At 40.5% G+C, this 21,109-nt stretch overlaps 1 protein-coding gene across 6 annotated transcripts in view; it reads left to right on the top strand.

Moving 5' to 3' along the window:
• LOC140468034 (dedicator of cytokinesis protein 7-like) overlaps positions 1-21,109 on the top strand; it is a 171,426-nt gene that overhangs the window by 88,454 nt on the left and 61,863 nt on the right. For all 6 annotated transcript variants that reach the window (XM_072564199.1, XM_072564198.1, XM_072564197.1 and 3 more), the window contains exons 15-22: positions 4,591-4,708; positions 7,368-7,438; positions 8,887-9,025; positions 10,173-10,274; positions 11,233-11,319; positions 13,131-13,362; positions 17,542-17,706; positions 20,523-20,698. In XM_072564199.1, coding sequence (XP_072420300.1) covers positions 4,591-4,708; positions 7,368-7,438; positions 8,887-9,025; positions 10,173-10,274; positions 11,233-11,319; positions 13,131-13,362; positions 17,542-17,706; positions 20,523-20,698 — 1,090 coding nt within the window. The remainder of the gene's footprint in view (positions 1-4,590; positions 4,709-7,367; positions 7,439-8,886; positions 9,026-10,172; positions 10,275-11,232; positions 11,320-13,130; positions 13,363-17,541; positions 17,707-20,522; positions 20,699-21,109) is intronic.

Genomic DNA, 21,109 nt, shown 5'->3' with positions numbered 1-21,109 from the left:
AACTGGCCTCCTTCTCTTCCTATGACATGATTCAAATAGAATCTTTCTGTTGAGAAAAATAACAAAAGAGACTGATTAAGTTTGAGACTGTCATTCATTCTTGGGGCATGATTGTAATAAGGAAATACTTATGTCAGACAATGCCATATTGTTAGTTTTCACAGTATAGTTTCACCGTGCCTGCTATGCATTGTTTCAACCTGTCAAAACAAAAGCTAGTCAGTGGGCACAGAGCCAACCGGAGCAATCTGGTGGACATGTTTTGTACAAAAGACATCAGTTGGTTGCCAGGGTGCTATTTGTGTTGAGTTTCCACACTGACAAACAGTGTCACATTGAGTCTTTGCTGCTGTGTGTACAGTCACGTCCCAAGAATGAGTTAGAATGACATCCTCAAACACAAGCTCAGCTCTTCATTTATTCTTCCTCTATTATTCTTGGTAATACAATTCTGATTGATTTATGCCTTCATTGTTGTCATGACTTATTATTGACATGGCAGTTTTCAGCAACTAGCTTGTAATTCATGGTGTGAGGAAGGTACGTTGTGTGTTGTTGCTATTTCAGAACTTGGGTTCTAAAGTGGAGATAAAATGGATATTAGTTTTCAGTTCTGTAAAGATATCATGTGTTTTTTTTAAAGAGGTCTGGAACTTATTGTGAATTGAATTTTTTTTTAAAAAGCTTATCCCGGAAATCATGTGACTTTAGCTAAATGAACAGAAAGCAGAGATCTCCTCAGGTTGCTTGGGTTTCACAGCACAGACTGAGAAATGGTACCTCAGAAACTGATTCATTTAGGCTAAAGCAAGTTTATTCAGAGGTCAAAAACCAAAAGAACTGCAGATGCTGGAAATCAGCAACAAAAATGGAAACTGCTGGAAAAACTGAGCAGGTCTGGCAGCATCTGTGGAGAGAAGTCAGAATTAACATCCAGTGACCCTTCATCAGAACTGATCATTCAGAGGGAAGTAAGGTGATTCAGAGAGAAGAGGTCCTTCACAACCCAAGCTGCAGGGGCTAGGGAAAATAAAACCGTTGTGCTTCTCAAAAAAAAAATGGTAGAAGCAGATGCCTGTGGAAGTATCAGAGAGAAAGCTATCCTACATGTTTGTTGAAGGTATGATGTTAAGGAACCCATGTTAAATAATAAAATGAGAAGAGCTGACAGCTATTTAAAGATCTTGGGAAGAAACATTAACAGAAGAAAATAGCTTGGAGTCCATCAAAAATTTGTTAAAAAGAAACTAATTATAATCATACGAACTGAACAAGGAGCTTTTAGCATGAAGACAAAGGTGACCACTGAGGTTTGGGTGTTTGTAAGATTGTTGTTCTAGGAATAGGATTCTGTCTTTGTTTCAGATATTTATAATGAGTGTGTTTCACATAGGTTTTGAACAGTGAAATACACTTAAAGTTTTTCTTTTGAGTAAAAACCTTAATTTTCTTTTGTTTAAAATATGTTTGAGGCCTCATGTCAATGTGATCAATGAACAATCTCATGGTAAACAGAAAAATTAAACTTATGACCTGTCAAGCCACTTCTCTCTCTGGGATCCAGTATTACTATCAATTGGAATCATTGCCTACAGAAGGAATAGGTTTTTAACTGCATTCAAGCTTAATATCTGCTACTGAAAGAGGAGTTTCTTGTGGGAAAAAGTCAAAGATTTGGGTTGGTACGAAGTAAATTGATGCAGATAGTTCCATTTGGCGGCAGCTGCAGCCTGATTTCAGCAATGGGGCTCCAACAGGTTGGCCCTTGCATGGAAATAAGATCCTTGTGTATGTTTTGGGGCAGTTTCTCACTCCTAAACCTGGGCCTTCACCAGTATGCTGCTTGGTGCACCATCAAGTGTCTGCTCCAACTTCACATGCTGAATAGGCATCTGTTTTATAGTTGTAAAACTGGCATAATTAAATTTATATATCGAATGGCTTTGCGGATCTTGGGTTTTAGATTACTTACTTACAGTGTGGAAACAGGCCCTTTGGCCCAACAAGTCCACACTGACCAGCCGAAGCGCACCCCACCCATACATCTACATTTTTAACTGAAGCAGATTATTACTCTTCCAAGACTGGATCTGGGAGGCATGGTGTAACATCTTGGGTAGTGGAGGGGTCAACATATGTGGTTTAGAGCTCAAGCTAAGTATTGACACAGTACCATGGGAGCTTAATTGTGACTTCAGGTGGCATTATCTATAAGTCATGTACAAATGAGGAAAGGGCCAAAGATAGATCCCTAGTGGGTTAAGAAGAGAAGAGAACATGTTAGAAAAGAACCTGTTGCTGCAGTTGAATGTGTCAAAGCAGCAAGGATTTTGATTTGATTTATTATTGCCACATGTACCTAAGTAAAATAAAAAGTTGTGTTTTGCATACAGTATAGCAGATTATAAACATACAAAGACACAACGGTCATAAGGTGATTGAACAGAGTGAGAAATACAAAGTTATGGCTGCAAAGAAGGTGCACAAAAAAAGATCAACATTAGATTTGAAATTTGGGAGATCCGTTCAGAAGTCTTATAACAATGGTAACTCCCAGCATGTTGATAGTGGAGGATTCAGTGACAGTAATGCTATTTAATGTCATAGAGATATACAGCATGGAAACCGACCCTTCAGTTGAACCCGTCCGTGCTGACCAGCTATCCTTACCTAATCTAGTGCCATTTGCCAGCACTTGGCCCATATCCCTCAAACCCCTTCCTATTCATATACCCATCAATTGGGAGAGTGGTGAGCATAGCTGCATTCCAAATATTAAGGGGAAATGGTTGGATTTCCTCTTGTTGAAGTTGGTCTTTGTCCATGACTTGTGTAGTGTGAAGGGTGCATCTCAAATTTGAGAACTTCCAGGGCACCTTCCTCTCTACTGTTAGATCACTGTGGCACTCCCCTATGGTTAGTCTCTTCTCTAAGTTGGACAGGACATGCCTAGGGGATGGTGATGTTGGCATCTGGGACATAGTCTTTCTCATATAATCTTACAGACAATGTTAGATTGTTATGTTACTCCTCTGTAGTCTGCAGCTTTCTCCATTTTGATACAAGATTCACTTTGTTAGTAAGGAGTACTTTGCAGGCTTGACAGAACTGTGTGTGCTGTTGTTTTCAGCTGGGTAGTCCGTCTAGTTTTATTCCCTTTATCAGTTTTTTTTTAATAGCAGTTAGATACAACAGGGTGACATGCTAAGGCACTTCATTGTGGAGTCAACCACATTGTTCTGGATCTGGAGCCAAATGTTGACCAGACCAGTTAATGATGGCAGGATTTCCTTCCCTAAAATATAATCATGAACCAGGTGGCCTTTCATGACAATTGTTGTATGGTACCATTTGAATAGCTTTTAATTCCAGATTTCTGAATTGAATTGAATTCAAATTTCAACATCTGGCATGGTGGGATTCAGATTCCAGAACACGTCCTTAAACGTTATCCTCAAGATTACTCGTCCAGTGACAATGCCATTGCACTCTTGCCAGAGATGGGGATCAGAAAGAAAGGTGCAATAGTTGAGGGATGTTTGAATCAACTAATACGATGGATCTGGAGGGGAAGTTGACAATCAGCATTTTGGAGGAAATGGTTTCAAGGTCCAGTCTTCGTGGGCAACACCCAAGGACAGATAAGAGGGAAGCTAGGGAAAGCTGTGGGTTCAGGCTCAGGTAGGAAAGCAATGAGGTAAGAGTTGTGTCGGTGTTTGAAAAAAGAGAAGTAGAAGACACAGCAAAAAGAATGGTTTCAAGTCACATGAATTTTTAATTGGAATTTACTGTAATGGAGTTACTGTTGGACTTATTTTATTTCTGTGTTTGATCCACTGAGTAAAATTGCTTGCTTCGTTCATGTTCCTTGTTTTCTGTCTCTTCAGTAGATTACTATGAATGATTCTGGTAGTTAAACAAGAGTAGTTGAACCTGTCGTGCCTCTGACTGAGAGACTGCAACCAAGTACCACAAGGGAAGGGAATTGGAAAAATAAGTGATATCCAGTGGGCCAGGAGATTGCCAGAATTCTTGGAGAATTGCAGAAATTTGATTGGCCAGATCATTGCCAGAATTCTGAGAGCATTACAGAATCAAAATATAGCACTGAATTGATCTAGCCAGACCAGCATTCAAAAAACATATGATATATACTGTTTTATTTCTCAGTTCTTCACTGAAACTTTTCTATCCAGCATTTTCTTTATTGTCAACTCTGCTGATCTCTCTTTTGGTGTATTGAGAATTCTGATTGCTTTGAGTTTTTGATCTAAGATGTCAGGTAAAACCAAGCTTCCGAATTTTAAAAGGCACTATGTTCTATGAGTGATTCAAGTGACAGCCGGTTGGCTGCTTTAACTGAGGTGCTGTTCCATTTTTGATGTTTCTTCGTTCTTTTTGCTATTCCGATAATGACTTGCTTCCATGGATATGTCCTGTTTCCCATATCTTTGAGAGTTTGCAGCTATGTTATCTGTGGGTATATTTATGACATAGCAAAATTAATGGGTCAGGACAGCAATCACTGTAAGTCTGGCTCACAACTTATGTGTTGTCTATACTCCTCATCTCTGACATTTTCCCTTTCAGGAATCTACTATATGTCTACCCGCAGAGTTTAAATTTCAGCAGCCGTCAGGGTTCTGTGCGGAACATTACTGTGAAGGTCCAGTTTATGGCAGGCGAGGACCCCAACACTGCCATGCCGGTGAGAAATGCCTTGTATTAAAGTGGGGATCTTAGCAATTATCTTCCTGAAACAGATGCAAATGCCATACCTGGTATTATATATATCTCAAAATCATGTAGTTCTTGTTTGTTGTTGAGAAGCCCAAGAGAAGGGTGCACAATAGAACACCATCACAGTGGCTCAAGGTAATGTAAGGTAATTCAGAAAGAGAGCTATCAAGATTGGGTTCTATAGAAATGGAGAAAACAGCAGCAGACATACAGACCATTCAGAGTTGAAGGGTGTCGTGCTGGAAAAGCGCAGCCAGTCAGGCAGCATCCGAGGAGCAGGAAAGTCGAAGTTTCGACCATAAGGTGTTCATCAGCCCTTCAAGCCACCTCCAGCATTCAATATGATCATGGCTGATCATTCAACTCAACTCTGTTCCTGTTTCTCCCCATACAGTTTGCTCCTTTTGGCCCTAAGAACTAGGTGTTTCTTGAAAACATTAAATGCTTTGGCTTCAACCACTTCCAGTGGCAGGGCATTCCACTACTCAGTGGGTAAAGAAATGTCTGCTTATTTTAGTCCTAAATTGTCTACCCATGTCATTAAGCTGTGACTCCTGGTTCCAAAAGCCAGAGTACCCTTTGAGGAAGAAAGAAGAAAATGGTATGTTTCTTTGTGGCTGATGTCTCAAATCTTTTAGACTGCTTTACTTTGTGTGCTTACTAAATTAGAAATGCAGTAACTGTTCTATTGCAAAGAGTCGCAACCATATTTCAGTTCTGCAAAGTCCCACACATAGCAAGGTGGTAAATCTATTTTGATGGTCTTGGGATAGACTTGGATTTTCTCCTGGACACTGCCATTGAGTATCCAGCAGTCTTTGAAGTTCAGCACAACTGGGAATACAGGCTGCATCTGGGGCAGCACAGTTAAGTCTCAATTTAACAATCAGGAAGAGGAATCTACAGCTCAAAAGAAGGAGAGCAGATGTTTCAAGAACAACAGGATAATAAAAGTAATGAAGTACATGTAGAAGGTATTGGAAGCTAGAGTGAAATCAACTTTTTGTTATATACAGCTCAATGTGAAAACTTTGAGAGAATGGGAGCATGCCTGCAAGAGTTAATTCTTCTTTGGAGTTTTAAATATTATTTGGGTAAAGAATTTTCCTTTCTTGTCAGACGCTTAAGTCGACATGACATGAACCCCCAGAGTCTATTCCAAGTCAGAGTGTTCCTTTTCACAGGTTTATAATCTAACACTTCTTGATACTGAGAGTTATGTGATTGATTTTTCCACTCTGTTTCTACATTTATGAACAATAAATACGTGATGTGAAGTACACACTGTGACTCTTGTCATGCCAAAGTGTATGAAAGAACAAAAAAATTGATGGTTTGAGGCAATTACAGCAGCTTTAGATAGCTGTGTGGGTGAGACAGCAAATGTAGATCATGTTCAATATAGTGGAAATGAATGAGGCAGCTCAATTTTTGCAAGAGCTAAATGGACATGTGCATCATCAAAAGCTGTCTTTCTCTTCAATGCTTCTTGTACAACTCTGGATTTCTTCGTTTCACATTACTGATTTCTTTCTGAGGCTGCTGCCTTTGAACTGGTCCACAGCTCGGTGGTCACTCAATACTGTACTTTGTTGTACTATGTATGTGAGGTGAGTGAGTGTTGTCATGATACTTGTCCATTACGTGACTCATGACTAAGCTCATCCCAATTCTTGCTTGGTATTTTCACATGCAGGCTCTCACACCCTTCCACCCCCACCCACTCCCCCTCTCACGCACACCCTTTTCAATACTCTATAGTATTTAGTCACTCAACCCCATTCCATACTTCATTCTTTCCATGAGTCCCATTTACTGCTTCCTCCCCCCCCCCCCGCCCAAGTTCTTACTATTTAATTATCAATTACCTGAAAGTCGCCATTATTGATAGCTCTCTTTGCTCAAACATAATCACTCTTATTTTCAGAATAACTCCTTCAAATGTCCCATTTGGCCTTTTGTTAACCTCCGTGGCTATCCACTCTCATCCTGCATGAACTGCCAAATGATAGGAAGAACCTCATCTGTGCTAAATGTTGCTTAACCATTATTCCTTTCTTCATTATTGTAAGATTGGCTTCTTCTACTCCAATGCATCACATTTTAAATACTTGTCTCTGTCTTTAAATCCCTTTACGGCTTCGCCCCCACCCCAATCTGTAACCTGCTCCACCCTTGCATCCACTTGATCCTTTGACAATCCAGGCACTTCAATTCTTTAATTTTCAGGAGCAAGCTCATCAAAATGCTTGATTCAAGAACACCATAAATAGGAGCAGTTGTACATGATATGGCCTATCAAGCCTACTCCACCAATCACTATGATCATGGTTGATCTTTGGTCTCTATTCCAATTTCCTACCCACTCCCCATATTCATTACCCCCACAAGACCATAAATCTGTCTAAATATACTTGATAATGCAGCAACTTCACCCCTCTGAGCTGGACCATTCCATGGATCCTCAGCTCTTTAAGTGAAGTTATAAATAATGGGTCCCTTATTCTGTTCACAACTTGCCATTTGAACTATACGTGGTTTAGATTCTATTGTCCATTGTGTATCAGTCAGTGCTTCTCTAGCCCAGCACTATCACTGACCATTTGTTTCTTCTATATAAATTGCAGGTTATCTTTGGGAAGTCTAGCTGTGCGGAATTTTCAAAAGAAGCATACTCTGCTGTGGTGTATCACAACAAGTGAGTTATTAAAGACTGGTCTCAGCAGAGCCTTAAGAGTTTAGTGCGTGCTTTACTTTGCTCTTCGATAGGATGTAGCTTCACTGGTTAGACCAGTATTTATTGTCCATCCAATTATCCTTGAATCAAGTTATTTGCTAGCTGGATGGCATTATGACAATTGTTATATGATCGCCATTAAATTAGCATGTATTTTCAGATTTTTGTTTATTGAATTCAGATTTCACCATCCACTTTGGTGGGATTCAACCCCACATTCCCAAGAACTTTTGTCTGGGATTTTGGATAGCTGCTCAAGTAGCATTACCATGATGCCACCATCTTCCTCAGAGAATTATTTCTTCATATTGTATTTCAGCCTGTACACATTCTGCTATTTTTTTTCTGAGTAAATGCATTCTTCCTTCATGGTGCTAGTCTGCTTCTAGAATTTGTCAGTGCCACTTTGCAAGAAAGTTTTCTCCTGAGTGACAGGCTTTGTTGGCAGCTCACTATGGCAATGAGAGTGCATGTGTGCTCCCACACAACTCAAAACAAATCTCTTTTAACCTGTGCACTGCTATAAACTGGCATTTGTCTGAAATCCTGCAGCAACACTGTGAGCTTAAACAAAAAATGGTTTCTGTCAGCTATTGCAGTGCAGTCACATATGGGCAATCTGAACTGTGTTGATGAAAGGCTTGAAGTGTGACCTGCTGCCTTCAACTGAGAGGCTGAAATAAAAAGTTGAAGCAGTAAAACTGGCAATGCTAACAATACCGCCTGCAGCTTTGACATAAAGCCTGTCTTGTCTAAAGTGGTTTCCCTGGGTTCAATGTAATCCCAAAAGCTCAATTATCACTTGCTGTCTACTCTGTACGCATTCATTCAGTGCTAATTAGTAGACTAACTTCATGATAATAAAATGATAACTGAACAATGAAAACTTGCATGAAGAAAGCAAGGCACAGAGATTAATCAAGTGGCGAGATTTGCAGACTAAAGTAACTTGAAATAAAAAACTTGAAGCAGACTATGAGATTGTTGGAACTTTTATTTTATTCTTTTCCTGATGGTGCAACCATCTCATTACTAGGGAAATACTTCTCCAGGTCAAAATGTTCATTTCTTACAGAGAGTCTAAATTATGACAGCCTGGAAGCTATTCAGCCAACAGAGCCAGAGTTCAGTCCACTGACCACATGCAAACACGTCTAAAAAAGTGATTGGATAGCAATGAGGAATGGCACTTTTCAAGTGGCTGACTCTTACACAGAGTTCGGTGTGTAATTGAACTATCCACTAAGCTAATGAATGAGTTAAGCCTGTCTTCATTAAGTAGCTATTGGGGAGTGAAACATTTTTCGAAGTAGTGGAATGAATTTGGATGAGGTAGTGGTAATTGTATATGTATAATGACTGGAGAGCTCTGCTGCCTTTATTTGTGACATACTGTGTGACCTTTGCAGATCGCCAGAGTTTTACGAGGAAGTAAAAATGAAGATACCAGCAAACCTAACAGATAACCATCACCTGCTCTTCACTTTCTATCACATTAGCTGTCAGCAGAAACCCAGTGCATCATTGGAAACACCAGTTGGCTACACAGTGAGTAACAGTGAATTGATAAATTGATCTCTAATCTAGCGTTGTGAAAACCCCCAACAGGTGGTTTCCAGGTTACCGCTCCCTCCCCCACCAAAACTCAGTGACAGCAGTGTGTATCACCAATAAGATACGCTAAGAAGTTCACCAAGGCTCCTAAGACAGCACCTTCCAACCCCATGGCCATTTTCGTCTCTGGGGACAAGGACAGCAGATACATGGGAACGCCATCCCCTGCATGTTCCTCTCCAAATCACTTAAGATCTTAACATGGAAATATTCACCGCTCCTTTAGTGTGGCTGGGTATGATCCTGGAATCCCCTCCCTGATTGTATTGTGGTCTGTCTCAGGCTCATGGACTGCAGTAGTTCCAGTAGACAGCTCACAACAACCTTCTCAAGGGTAACTAGGGATTTGCAATAAATGCTGGTACAGCCAACAATACCGACGTACCATGAATGATTTTTAAATAAAATTGTAACAGATTAAACTGAATTTAATAAGCTTCTTGCAATCATTCAGTAGACTATAATTATAAACAAACAGAACAAAATTAAAATGCAGGTCATCAATTATAAGGTACCATGTTTCAGTATTGCAAAGAGAAGCTATCTATAGTTTCAAGTATGTATTCCTGGATAATTATTCAATACTGTACATCAATAATGTTACTTGATTCTTTGGGTAAGATGTGGCACTTCCTGTTTTAAGTGTTCTCGTTTGTCTGGTTTCCTTTTCTACTGGGAATGCACCTTTGCTCTCTGGAGTGACATGACTCTTTGCAGTGGGTATAGTCATCTCTATTGGAAACTGATGTGGAGATGCCTGGCCCGAGTGTGTGTACTGGATAGGTACGCTTCTCCAGCAGGCATGTGTAGAGACACTGATCTGGTGTCCTACATCTGACCTAAAGTAGGTCTAAGTTTCCCCAGTAGGTAAAGTAGGTAGCGACTGTGGTTGAAGATGGAGGAGTGCATCGGCAGTGGTTGAAGTCAGAGGATTGTAGCAACTTGTCAGTCACTTTAATTCAGCTCTTTCCTGTCATCAATTCCTCTGAATCTCATGATGGTGGTGATAAATTCAGTGTTTCAAGGTGATGAAGGTTGCTGACAACTATCCAAATTCTAATCTTGTAACCCATTCATTTAGTGGATCCCCTTGATGCAACACGGCCGTCTCCGAACTGGGCCATTCAGCCTCCCAGTGTCAGTGGACAAGCCACCTCCCAGTTACTCAGTGCTCACCCCTGATGTAAGTATAATCTAAGCAATACATTGCTCCACCCCTAATTTAAATATAATCTAAGTATTACGTTGCTTCATCCTTCTGTGTTTTTAACTGCTTCCTTATCCTTTGCCACTGTACTGCATTCTGTTTTGAAATAATGACTCATTGCTCCATCTCCTCCTAAAGATCTGTCTCTTAACCCTTAAAGTCAGTCTGCCCTTCTTCCTGCACGTTATGGTTTTCAAACTCAAGGATGATGTCCCTGAATTGCTAATTTTTTATTTTCCTCCATCTCAGCAAAGTCAAAGTTATGAATCTCGATTATTACCTTTTTAGTTTTCATTGCAAGTGGAACTACTCAGGGTTTAATAAAGCTCAGGTTCTGGGCTTGCTAGACTCAATATAGGAAGTGTGAAATTGAGTACTTGAAATTTTTGGTGAGAAAATAAACCAATACAGCTGAATTTTCAATTTTAAAATTTAAAACACCATTACATTTTCCATAGTTTGTAAATGAGAGCTGACCTAATGATAGTGTAGAATCTTGTTCAGTGAGAGCAGACAGCATCCTCAAAATCCTCTCATCTATTTTCCCAACCAAATTCAATTTACACCTTAATGCATTAGTCTGGCAGGGACATGTGACAGCATTGCCATAGCTACAGTGAATTTTCTCAAAAACAAACTGTCATTATTGGGCACTAGTTCTCTCTGTACACTTTCAGGAGTGTTCTGGATGAACCACAATTTTTTTTTGTGAAATTGTTCCAATCTTTAATCTGTGTGCAATGATGTTTTCACAATGTTTGAGCTGGCTGAATGCACTCTACCAGATGAACACTCTACTACATTGTGTTAGTTGGACATCTTTGGGATTCGAACTTGCTTGATTCCTAATACGTGTTCTGAGGCCTCTGAGAAATGCTCTTGATCAAATCTGTACAGTTATAATTGTTTTCTTTTCAATTTATCTTCTCAATAGGTCCAACTGCCTGGAATGAAGTGGGTTGACAACCACAAAGGAGTTTTTAATGTCGAAGTATTGGCAGCATCATCAGTTCATACCCAGGTACATTCATCTTGTTTGGATGAACCTGCACCCTGCCAGCTCTTCTTAACATTCTAGCATAGCTCAGATCTCATTAAAAGATGCAATATGGTTAGAAATCTCTGGCTCACCAGTCAGTTTAGCTGATCTGTCACAAAGTTGTAAATACATACAATTGTGAATTGCCAAGAGAGCAACAGAATAAATGTCAGACCATTGTGCTGCTTTATAACAAGGTTATTGAAGAGTTTCTAAGGCAATGCTGACACATAAAATCCTCTGATTGAAGATTACCATTACTGTACTCCTGGCAGCTAAAAACTGTAAGTCATCAAGATCATTCAGATATACGTTTACGATTCTCCAAACTGGCCCTCGTAACCCAGCTGGGAACTTGCCCTACAATCATCTTCAAATGTTTATTTAGCCTTGGGCTGAAAGTACAAACATCACAATTTGGATTGTCTGAAAAGGTGCTCTTAGTATTTTCTGAGAGTATTTCACCTAGAATTGAAAGCAGAACTCAAGGGCTAATTGGCAAAGGAACATTGCAGATATGAGCAAATGGGTCATCATATTTATGCAGCAAATTATAATCTGGGATGCATTGCCTGAAGTGGTGGTGGAGTAACCTTAAAAATGGAATTGGATACATATTTGAAGAGGAATCATTTGCGGGACTTTAGGGAAAGATTAGAGGAGTGGAACTTATTGGATAGCTCTTTCAAAGAGATGTCAGGGCCAGTGGCATGGCCAACCTTCTGTGATATGCATCTTGGGGAGGAGTGTACCTGAAATTTATCTGAATTTATGATCAGTTTACATTTTCAAGCACTCTAACTTCAGATTTGAAATTGAACTTTCACGCCATGCCTTTAACGACCAGAGCTTCCAAGAAGCTTCGACTCCAGGAACTCTGTCTGTCATAAAATCATAGACTGTTACGGCATGAAAGAAGGCCTCTCAGCCCATCAAGACTGTGCTCGCTGTTTCAAGTATAAGACCCATCGGTTATGCTTCCCAATATCTTCAATTTATTTCTCCTTAAATTATTTATTTGATTCCTCTTTGAAGACTACAGTCTGTATCTGTTCAAAATGTGCATTAATCTTGTACTTCTCAAATTTGAGAAGTGTTTTAATATTAGCTCCACAGAAAGGCAAAGCTTGTTATCTAAATGTCCTCCCTTCCTCGGCTTTATTGTCTCAATGTTGATGGAACACTATAGCACATGCCTCTGAGTTCCAGTTATTTTGGTGTTTCCTAACCTCCAGTTGTGTGGACTTCTGCCTGCTTTTACTCTTCCTTTCATTGTCCTGCATTTGCCCTTGAACTTTCATCTGGTATTCTCAACAGAAGATATTTGCACCTTTGGTATTCTGTACAACCCAGGGGATTGCTGGATATACTTTTAGGCTGTACAGTCAACATGGGCCAGGACAGTTAGGTTAGCGAAGAGAAAACTGACCAAGACCCATCATCTGCTGTTCTCTGTTGAATGTACATGTGCAAAAACAGCAACGGATTTCCTGTGATGACCCCCAAAGTTAAATAGTCTGTCAACATTCATACCTACATTGGTTCACCAGATTGTTGTAGGCATTTGTGAACCCAATCCTGAATCTTTGCTAGATGAGGGAAGAATTTAAATTTGGGGCTGAGAGAGGGAAAAGAGAAATACACATATATAGGTTGTTGAGCACCAGAATAATAATACCTGAAACTCAGATTTTCTAATCTGTTGTAGGGAGTGCTGAGCAAAGTGCATTCAAAAGGACAAGGGTATTATTTCAGAAATTCGTGTCTAACCAGTGATTCTCTCTTGTCCTTAGGACCAATTTTTGGATAAGTTTTTCACTCTGGTGCACGTGCTGGAGGAATACTCATTCCCTTTTCGGCTGAAGGATGTCATAATCTCTGAGAATAACGTGGAAACGGAGTTGAAAGCCAGTATAACCAACTTGCGATCAGCTCGGATGGAGCCTCTGCTCCGATTTGTGCACCATGTCCTCAACAAACTCATCCTCTTAATCGTCCGGCCTCCAGTTATCAATGGACAAATCGGTACGAACAGACTTTGTCTCCACAGAAAACATGAACTATTTATTCTTTTCAGCTGCTCTTAGTGTATTCTACAAAGTTTGAAAAGTGGCAAGAAAATTAGATCTTTTGGTAACTATCATTCAGATTGTTTTTTCCCCTACATTCGAGTTATGTCAAGTTAGACAACATTACTTTGTCCATCACTCATTCGATGGCTGTGACCTGGTGGAGGAATTCTTAACCTGTGTTTCTTTTATATTCACCTCCGCAGTTTGGTTGTTCTACTATTCTCCATTTCTGTGCTCAATGGCTAACAGCAAGTGAACATCAGCTGGGCATTGATTCAAAATACCAGTGTTCTACTGGCACTGCATGGCGAGTCCTTGGAACACTAGGTCATGCAAGATGTCTCCTTTACGGAAACTGGCAATATCTGTAGCATAGGCCCTAATCTAGTCTTTTCTCCACTTCTCGTGCAACAGAATTTGCCCATCTATTATCTTTACTCCGTTCTATCAAGCAGCTATCTAGCTATTGTGTTATCAAACAGCACCTGCTCAGCAATATCCTGCTCAGTGACGCCCTGTTTGGATTCTGCTAGGGCCACTTAGCTCCTGACCTCATTACAGCCTTGGTTCAATCATGGACAAAAGAGCTGAATTCTGGAGGTGAGGTGAGAGTCACAGCCCTTGACATTAAGGCTAATTCGACTGAGTGTGGCATCAAGGAGCCCTAACAAAACTGGAATTGATGGGTCTCGGGGGAAATTTCTCCAGTGATTAGAGTCATACCTGACACATAGGAAGATGGTCGTGGCTGTTGGAGGTCAGTCATCTCAGCTCCAGGACATCTCTGCAAGAGTTCTTCAGGATAGTGTCCTATGCCCAACCATCTTTAGATGCTTCATCAATGACTTTCCCTCCATTATAAGGTCAGAAATGGGGATGTTCACTGATGATTGCACATGTTCAGTACCTTTTTTGATTCCTGAAACATGAAGTGGTCCATGCAACAAGATCTGGACCATATGCAGGCATGGGCTGACAGGTGGCAAGTAACATTTGCGTCACAGAAATGCCAGGCTATGACCATTACCAACAAGAGACAATCTAACCACTGTTCCTTAACATCCAGTGGTGTTACCATCACTGAATCCACCACTATCAACATGCTGAGGGTTACCATTGACTAGAAACTCAACTGGTCACAGCACATAAACACAGTAGCTACAAGAGCAGGTCAGAAGCTAGGAATACTACAGTGAGTAACTCACCTCCTGACTCCCCAATGCCTGGCCACTGTCAACAAGGCACAAGTCTGCAGTGTGATGGAGTACTCCGCACTTGTTTGAATGTGTGCAGCCCCAACAACATTCAAGAAGCTTGACACCATCCATGAGAAAGCAGCCCACTTGATTGGCACTACGTCCACAATCATCCACTCACTCCACCACCAACGCTCAGTAGCAGCAGTGTATGCTGTCTACAGGATGCACTGCAGAAATTCACCAAAGATCCTCAGTCAGCACCTTCCAACCCCACGTCTACTTCCATCTAGAAGAACAAGAGAAGCAGATGTATAGGAACACTACTACTTTCAAGTTCCTGGATGTAGGTTTGCTCACTTCCAGACATTTTGTCATCCTACTAGTTAACATCTTCAGTGGGCCTCCAGGCGAAGCACTGCTGCTGATTCCTGCTTTCTGTTTATGTGTTTGGGTTTCTTTGGGTTGGTGATGTTATTTCCTGTTCTTTTTCTCAGGGGGTGGTAGATGGGGTCCAAGTCGATGTGTTTGTTGATAGAGTTCTGGTGGAATGCCACGCTTCTAGGAATTCTTGTGCATGTCTCTGTTTGGCTTGTCATAGGATGGAAGTGGTGTCCTTCCTTATTTGTGTAAGGATACTAGTGAGAGAGGGTCATGACGTTTTGTGGCTAGTTGATGTGCATGTATCCTGGTGAGTAGTTTTCTGCCTGTTTGTCCAATGTAGTGTTTGTTGCAGTCCTTGCATGGTATTTTGTAAATGACATCAGTTTTGCTTGTTGCCTGATTAGGGCCTTTCAAGTTCATTAGCTGCTGTTTTGGTGGGTTTGTGGGCTACCATGATACCAAGGAGTCAGAGTAGTCTGGCAGTCATTTCGGAGATGTCTTTGATGTAGGGGCGAGTGGCTGGGGTTTCTGGACACATTTTGTCTGCTCGTTTGGGTTTGTTGCTGAGAAATCGGTGGACTGTGTTCATTGGGTACCCATTCTTTTTTAATACACGGTATAGGGGATTTTCCTCTGCTCTGCGTAGTTCTCTGTGCTGCAATGTGTGTTGGCTCATTGAAATAATGTTCTAAAGCAGTTTCATTTGTGGATGTTGGGATAATTGCTTCTGTAGTTCAATATTTAGTCCTTATGTATTGTTTTCCTGTAGATGCTGGTTTGAAGTTCCCCATTGGCTGTTCGCTTTACTGTAACATCTAGGAATGGCAGTTTGTTGTTGTTTTCCTCCTCTTTAGTGAATTTTATGCCAGTAAGGGTACTATTGATGGTCTTGAAGGTTCCCTCTAATTTGTTTTGTTCAGTGATGACAAAGGTATCATCCATGTAGCGGACCCAAAGTTTGGGTTGAATGGTTGGCAGAGCTGTTTGTTCGAGTCTCTGCTAAGAACCCTGATATCAGAGATCCCATGGGTGTTCTGTTGGTTTGTCTGTAGGTTTTGTTGTTGAAGGTGAAGTATGTGGTAAGGCATAGGTCCACTAGCTTGACAATACTGTCCTTCAGCTATCGTCATGCTGGTAGACCTATGCCTTACCACACACTTCACCTTCAACAACAAAACCTACAGACAAACCAACGGAACACAGCTGCTCTCCCCTTCATCAGACATCTCAGAAATGACTGCCAGACTACTTAGACCCCTTGGCATCATGGTGGCCCACAAACCCACCAACACACTAAAACAGCAACTAATGAACTTGAAAGACCCCAAACAGACAACAAGCAAAACTAATGTCACTTACAAAATGCTGCGCAAGGACTGCAACAAACACTACATTGGACAAACAGGCAGAAAACTACTCACCACAATACATGCACATCAACTAGCCACAAAACGTCATGACCCTCTCTCACTAGTATCCTTCCATACAAATAAGGAAGGACACCACTTTGACTGGAACAACACATCCATCCTATGACAAGCCAAACAGAGACATGCACAAGAATTCCTAGAAACATGGCATTCCAACCAGAACTCTGTCAACAAAAGCATCAATTTAGACCCCACCTACCACCCGCTGAGTTAAAGAACAGGAAACTACATCACCACAGGAAATTACATCGCCAACCCAAAGAAACCCAAACATATAAATAGAAAACAGGAATCGGCAACAGTGCTTCAGCTGGAGGCCCACTGAAGATGTTACCTAGTAGGATGACAAAACGTCTGGAAATGAACCTTCCAGATCAGCAAGCAAACCTACATCCAGAACCTCAACCTGAGCTACCAATCTTCTCAAAACTCGCTACTTTCAAGTTCCTCTCCAAACCACTCATCAAGCTGAGTTGGAAATATATTGCCATTCCTTCTCTGTCACCACGTCAAAATCCTGAAGTTCCCTCCCTAATGGATTTGTGGGTCAACCAACAGCAGGTGGACTGCAGCAGTTTGAGAAGGCTGCTCACCACCACCACCTTCTCAATGTTCAACTTACAATGGGCAATAAACACTGGCCAGCCAACAATGTCCACATCCCACAGAAATTAATAGAAAAAAAACAAAACTTCTGCTGGCTTCTGTAGCTCCAACACAGGTAGCTCTTTCAATTGATTCGATGTTGGCACCTGAACAATGTGGAAGGTTGAAATAAGAGACTATTGTCATCATTCACTCCGTACGAATACGCACTTATACAAATTGGGGAGTTAATCCCATGTTCTCTCAAGTGTTATGGACGATTTTTTTCATGTTCTGTCATGGTATGGAAGTTACTGAGACCTTTTTAAAGGCTCGAATGCGATGAAATCACATTGTGCCAAATTAGTTTGCAGTCTTTGCAGTTTTACTTAACAGTGTTAACCTATTTATGAATGTGCTAATGTGCATGTTAAAGTAAGACAAATGTTAAACAAGCCCTATGTAATATCAAGCAGCATGATTTCACTCAATAGGAACTTAAAATGAAGTTTGAGATTCTGAGTTTTCACATTTTAGTAAACCTGGGTCGAGTTGCTTTTGAGGTCATGGCTCAGCTCGTCAACCAGATCCACAGGAACTTGGAAGGCACTCAAGATCAGCATGGGCGCAACAGCTTGCTGGTATCCTATATATACTACATGTTTCACCTTCCAGACACCGACCACTGTCCTCAGTTCTCCGGTATGTATAAATAACCATGCAGACTGTGTTCTGGCATAATGTGCAAATCTCCACTAGCTGTTGAGAACCATACACCCCATTGCTATCGAGATAACTTGTGTCCTTTCAGTGAGAACCCAAGGCTGCAATGTGCATTTGCAACATCTATTATCAAATGTCAGCTACAGATTTATAATGGAAATCTTAAAAAAGTAAGGCAGTGTGTCTGACTTTAAAATGAGGACAGAATTACATTCTGCTCCCTGATCCAATCATCTCTGATCTCTAAACCCTATCTCAATTGATGACTCTGACGATATAGGAACATGAAAAGAATGAGTTTACAAACAAAAGCTTAATACAGGTTTTAATGGAATATGACTTGACATAAAGAAACTGCATGTTACAATTCAGTGCATTGATTATGAACTTTCTTAACAGTGTATTTCAAATTATTTTTTGATGAGCTGGGGTAAAGATTCGTTATTTTCAATATAACCCCTGTAATGTCACCAAGATACGGGAATGCCTCTGCATCTTTTAACAAGTTATGACTGATCAGGATTTTGTTATTTCAGTAGTCATATTGTGTAAGCAGAAAATTTCTTAGTCTGGTGTCAAAAAGTGAGCTGAATTTAAATTTTGATTTGTGAAGGTGAGTTTATCTTAACTGCTTTGTGTAAAACATTTGCTCTTGCTGTTCACTAAGGATTGGATTGGCCAAGCAGAGGTTGCTCCATTAGTTACACCAGTTTTGCCATGTTCAGCTGGGCAGATCACAAACATGTAAACTAAGAGTGAAGAACTTTGCCAGTGTGCTGCTCAGGCAGTAGCAGGAGGGTCCAGTAGGTGTAACAATGTTAACTCCCTCATCGATTTACCTTGATCATTTTGGATGCCCAGAAGGGCCACAGTTCAGGTTTCCTGAGCTCTCTTACACCCCATAATGCTCAGTTGATACTTTCACAGAATGTTCCCGAGATATAAATAATAATTATTTTCTCACCCTCAACAGTTGCACAGAGAAATGACATCTAGTTTCTTCTTGTCTGCATTTTCAGAACTAAGTGGGTGATTTAGTAATCAAGCTATAGTTAGAAAATTATATAAAGTTGCTTAACAGCTTGATGGCAATAGTCAACATCATTATCTGATACAACAATCAGGCGGCCAGCTAAATAAAACCACCTGCTTAATTCATGGCAACAATCTTATCTTTTGTCTGAGATTTAGAGGATGTCTGTGATTTATGCTATTGACTGAACCCTGTGGTTAGTTTATTGAGTCTTCCACATTGACACTTTATAATAGTGTCCTGCGTTTAGTGTTCCCAAAAGTTTGAAATTCTCATCCTTTGTCCATTTGATTTCTGGAAACGTCTTGCCATATATGACTATGGATGGAAAAATAGGGTTTGGTGTAGAAGATCAGCCCACTTCAGCTTTTGTCTATTCACTAAAACAGACAGACAAGTCCTCAACTGACTGAAATATCTCTGCCATTGCCAGTGTTTCCACTCCACATGCAAGGGGCTCGGTATGCAATCACGACTGATCTTTCAGTGCAGTACCAAAGGAATACTACACTAGCAGAGGTGCTGGCATTTAAAAAATCCATTGAACCTGTTGCATTATTTCAGGTGGTTGTCAAAGATTCTGTGGTATTGTGTAAAGGTAATGGCATTCTCCTCACTAGCATTTCTCCCGCAACCAGCATATTACATAATAAAAAGTATTAATTCGTCAACTACCTTGCTTATGGATCCTGTGCACCCAATGGCTGAAGGAAGTCACTGCTCTATAATATTTTTGGATGTTCAACCATATCTTAAGTTAAATATCCCTTAGCATTTGTGTGACTCACCTATTGTAATGCATCCTTATGTGACATAGCATCAAATTTTCTCTTGCAAAGTCTGTTGAGATGTTTAGTTTTGTTAAAGTGCCATATAAATGCAGATTATTGCTCTTGTGGTTGACACCAGCGATGCCCCATTCTTTCCACGTTCTTTCCTTTATTTGAGCTGCTTTGAAAGGTCTCCAAGAGGTGCTGTGTAAAATGCGAGTCTTTTTGTCCCTGCTCTAGCACTAGAGAGTTGCCATCGGTTATATGCTGAAGATATGTGGAAGCTTAGAGCCCCCATCTTCTGTCTCAGAATAAGACTGCAATGATTCTTCAAAGCTGCCTGATTTTGGCTTTCCAAGTGTATGTTGTCTCTGGAAAAAGCATTTCGAAGTGCATAACTTTATGGTAGTTCCAGGTCTCTCACTAATAGTTGGCAGTGTTTGAAAGGACAGAAAAAAACATGCACTTATATCAATCTTTAATGATTTCAGAACAATCCAAAGTACTTTTGAGATAATTAAGTACTTTTAAAATGTCGTGCTATAGGGATGCAGCAATTAAATTGCACACAACAAGCTCTCAAAAACATTGTGATTATAACCAGACAATCTCTTTATGGGTGTTGTTTGAGGGATACATATTGGCGAGGATAACTGGAAGATCTCTACAAAATTGTAGCTCGGGTTGATTATGTCTGCACAGTGTTTTACTTGAAAGACTACACTTTCAACAATGCAGTGCCCCCTCACTACAGTAGGTCAGATTGAGGTGTCATGTCAGCGTGGACGAATTGGACCGAACAGTCTGTTTCTGTTTTTATGACTCTCCTGTATTGGGTGTCAGGATCAATCCTGGAAGAGGATGAACCAAGGTTTATTTGGCACATTACAATGTATTATTGAAGTTCTAACTTTTAGTTGTATTGTTACCAAAATGCTAAACTAATATAGTGGCCAGACTATCCTGAATTCTGATTTATTTTCCCATTTCAGGACCAAGCAACCCCTCTTATGCAGGACCCATTCAGTACGCCACCTTATCCCGTGCTACTGCCAGGCCTACCAGTCTAAACCTGTCTCGCTCCAAGAGCATCAGCAACAGCAATCCAGATCTTGCCACAACACCAGCAACGCCAGATGATGAGGTTACAAAAATTATGGGTTGCAAAGTAAGCCCAGATATTTATGCATCAAAAATGTATAGCAGTTTTACTGATACAGCTGTTGACATGTTTGCCCCTGTGCATTATTGATATTACAGCTATTTCCCTACATTTGCATGCTCCAGCAGATTATTGATACTCCACGTATCAGTGTTTGGGGCAACTTAATGTGCACTCCCATGTATCACTGATTTACTAGGATATATATGTGAGTGACAGAAAGAAAGTGCTTCTACAGCCTATAGTGTTTGTGGCTGTTCCTGTACGTTACCTCCCCCAGTCAGTGTTCTATGTATGTTTCTGTAGATTGCTCTCCTTAGTATATGTGGTAATGCTACGTATTTGTTCCTGTAGACGACTGACCCTGAAAGCTTTGTGCTACTTCCTGTTTAAGAATTGTCTTGCTCTTGCAAATGT

The sequence above is a fragment of the Chiloscyllium punctatum genome, chromosome 46 (assembly GCF_047496795.1).
Source record: "Chiloscyllium punctatum isolate Juve2018m chromosome 46, sChiPun1.3, whole genome shotgun sequence".
Lineage (NCBI taxonomy): Eukaryota > Metazoa > Chordata > Chondrichthyes > Orectolobiformes > Hemiscylliidae > Chiloscyllium > Chiloscyllium punctatum.
This window is presented reverse-complemented; position numbering and strand designations above follow the sequence as displayed.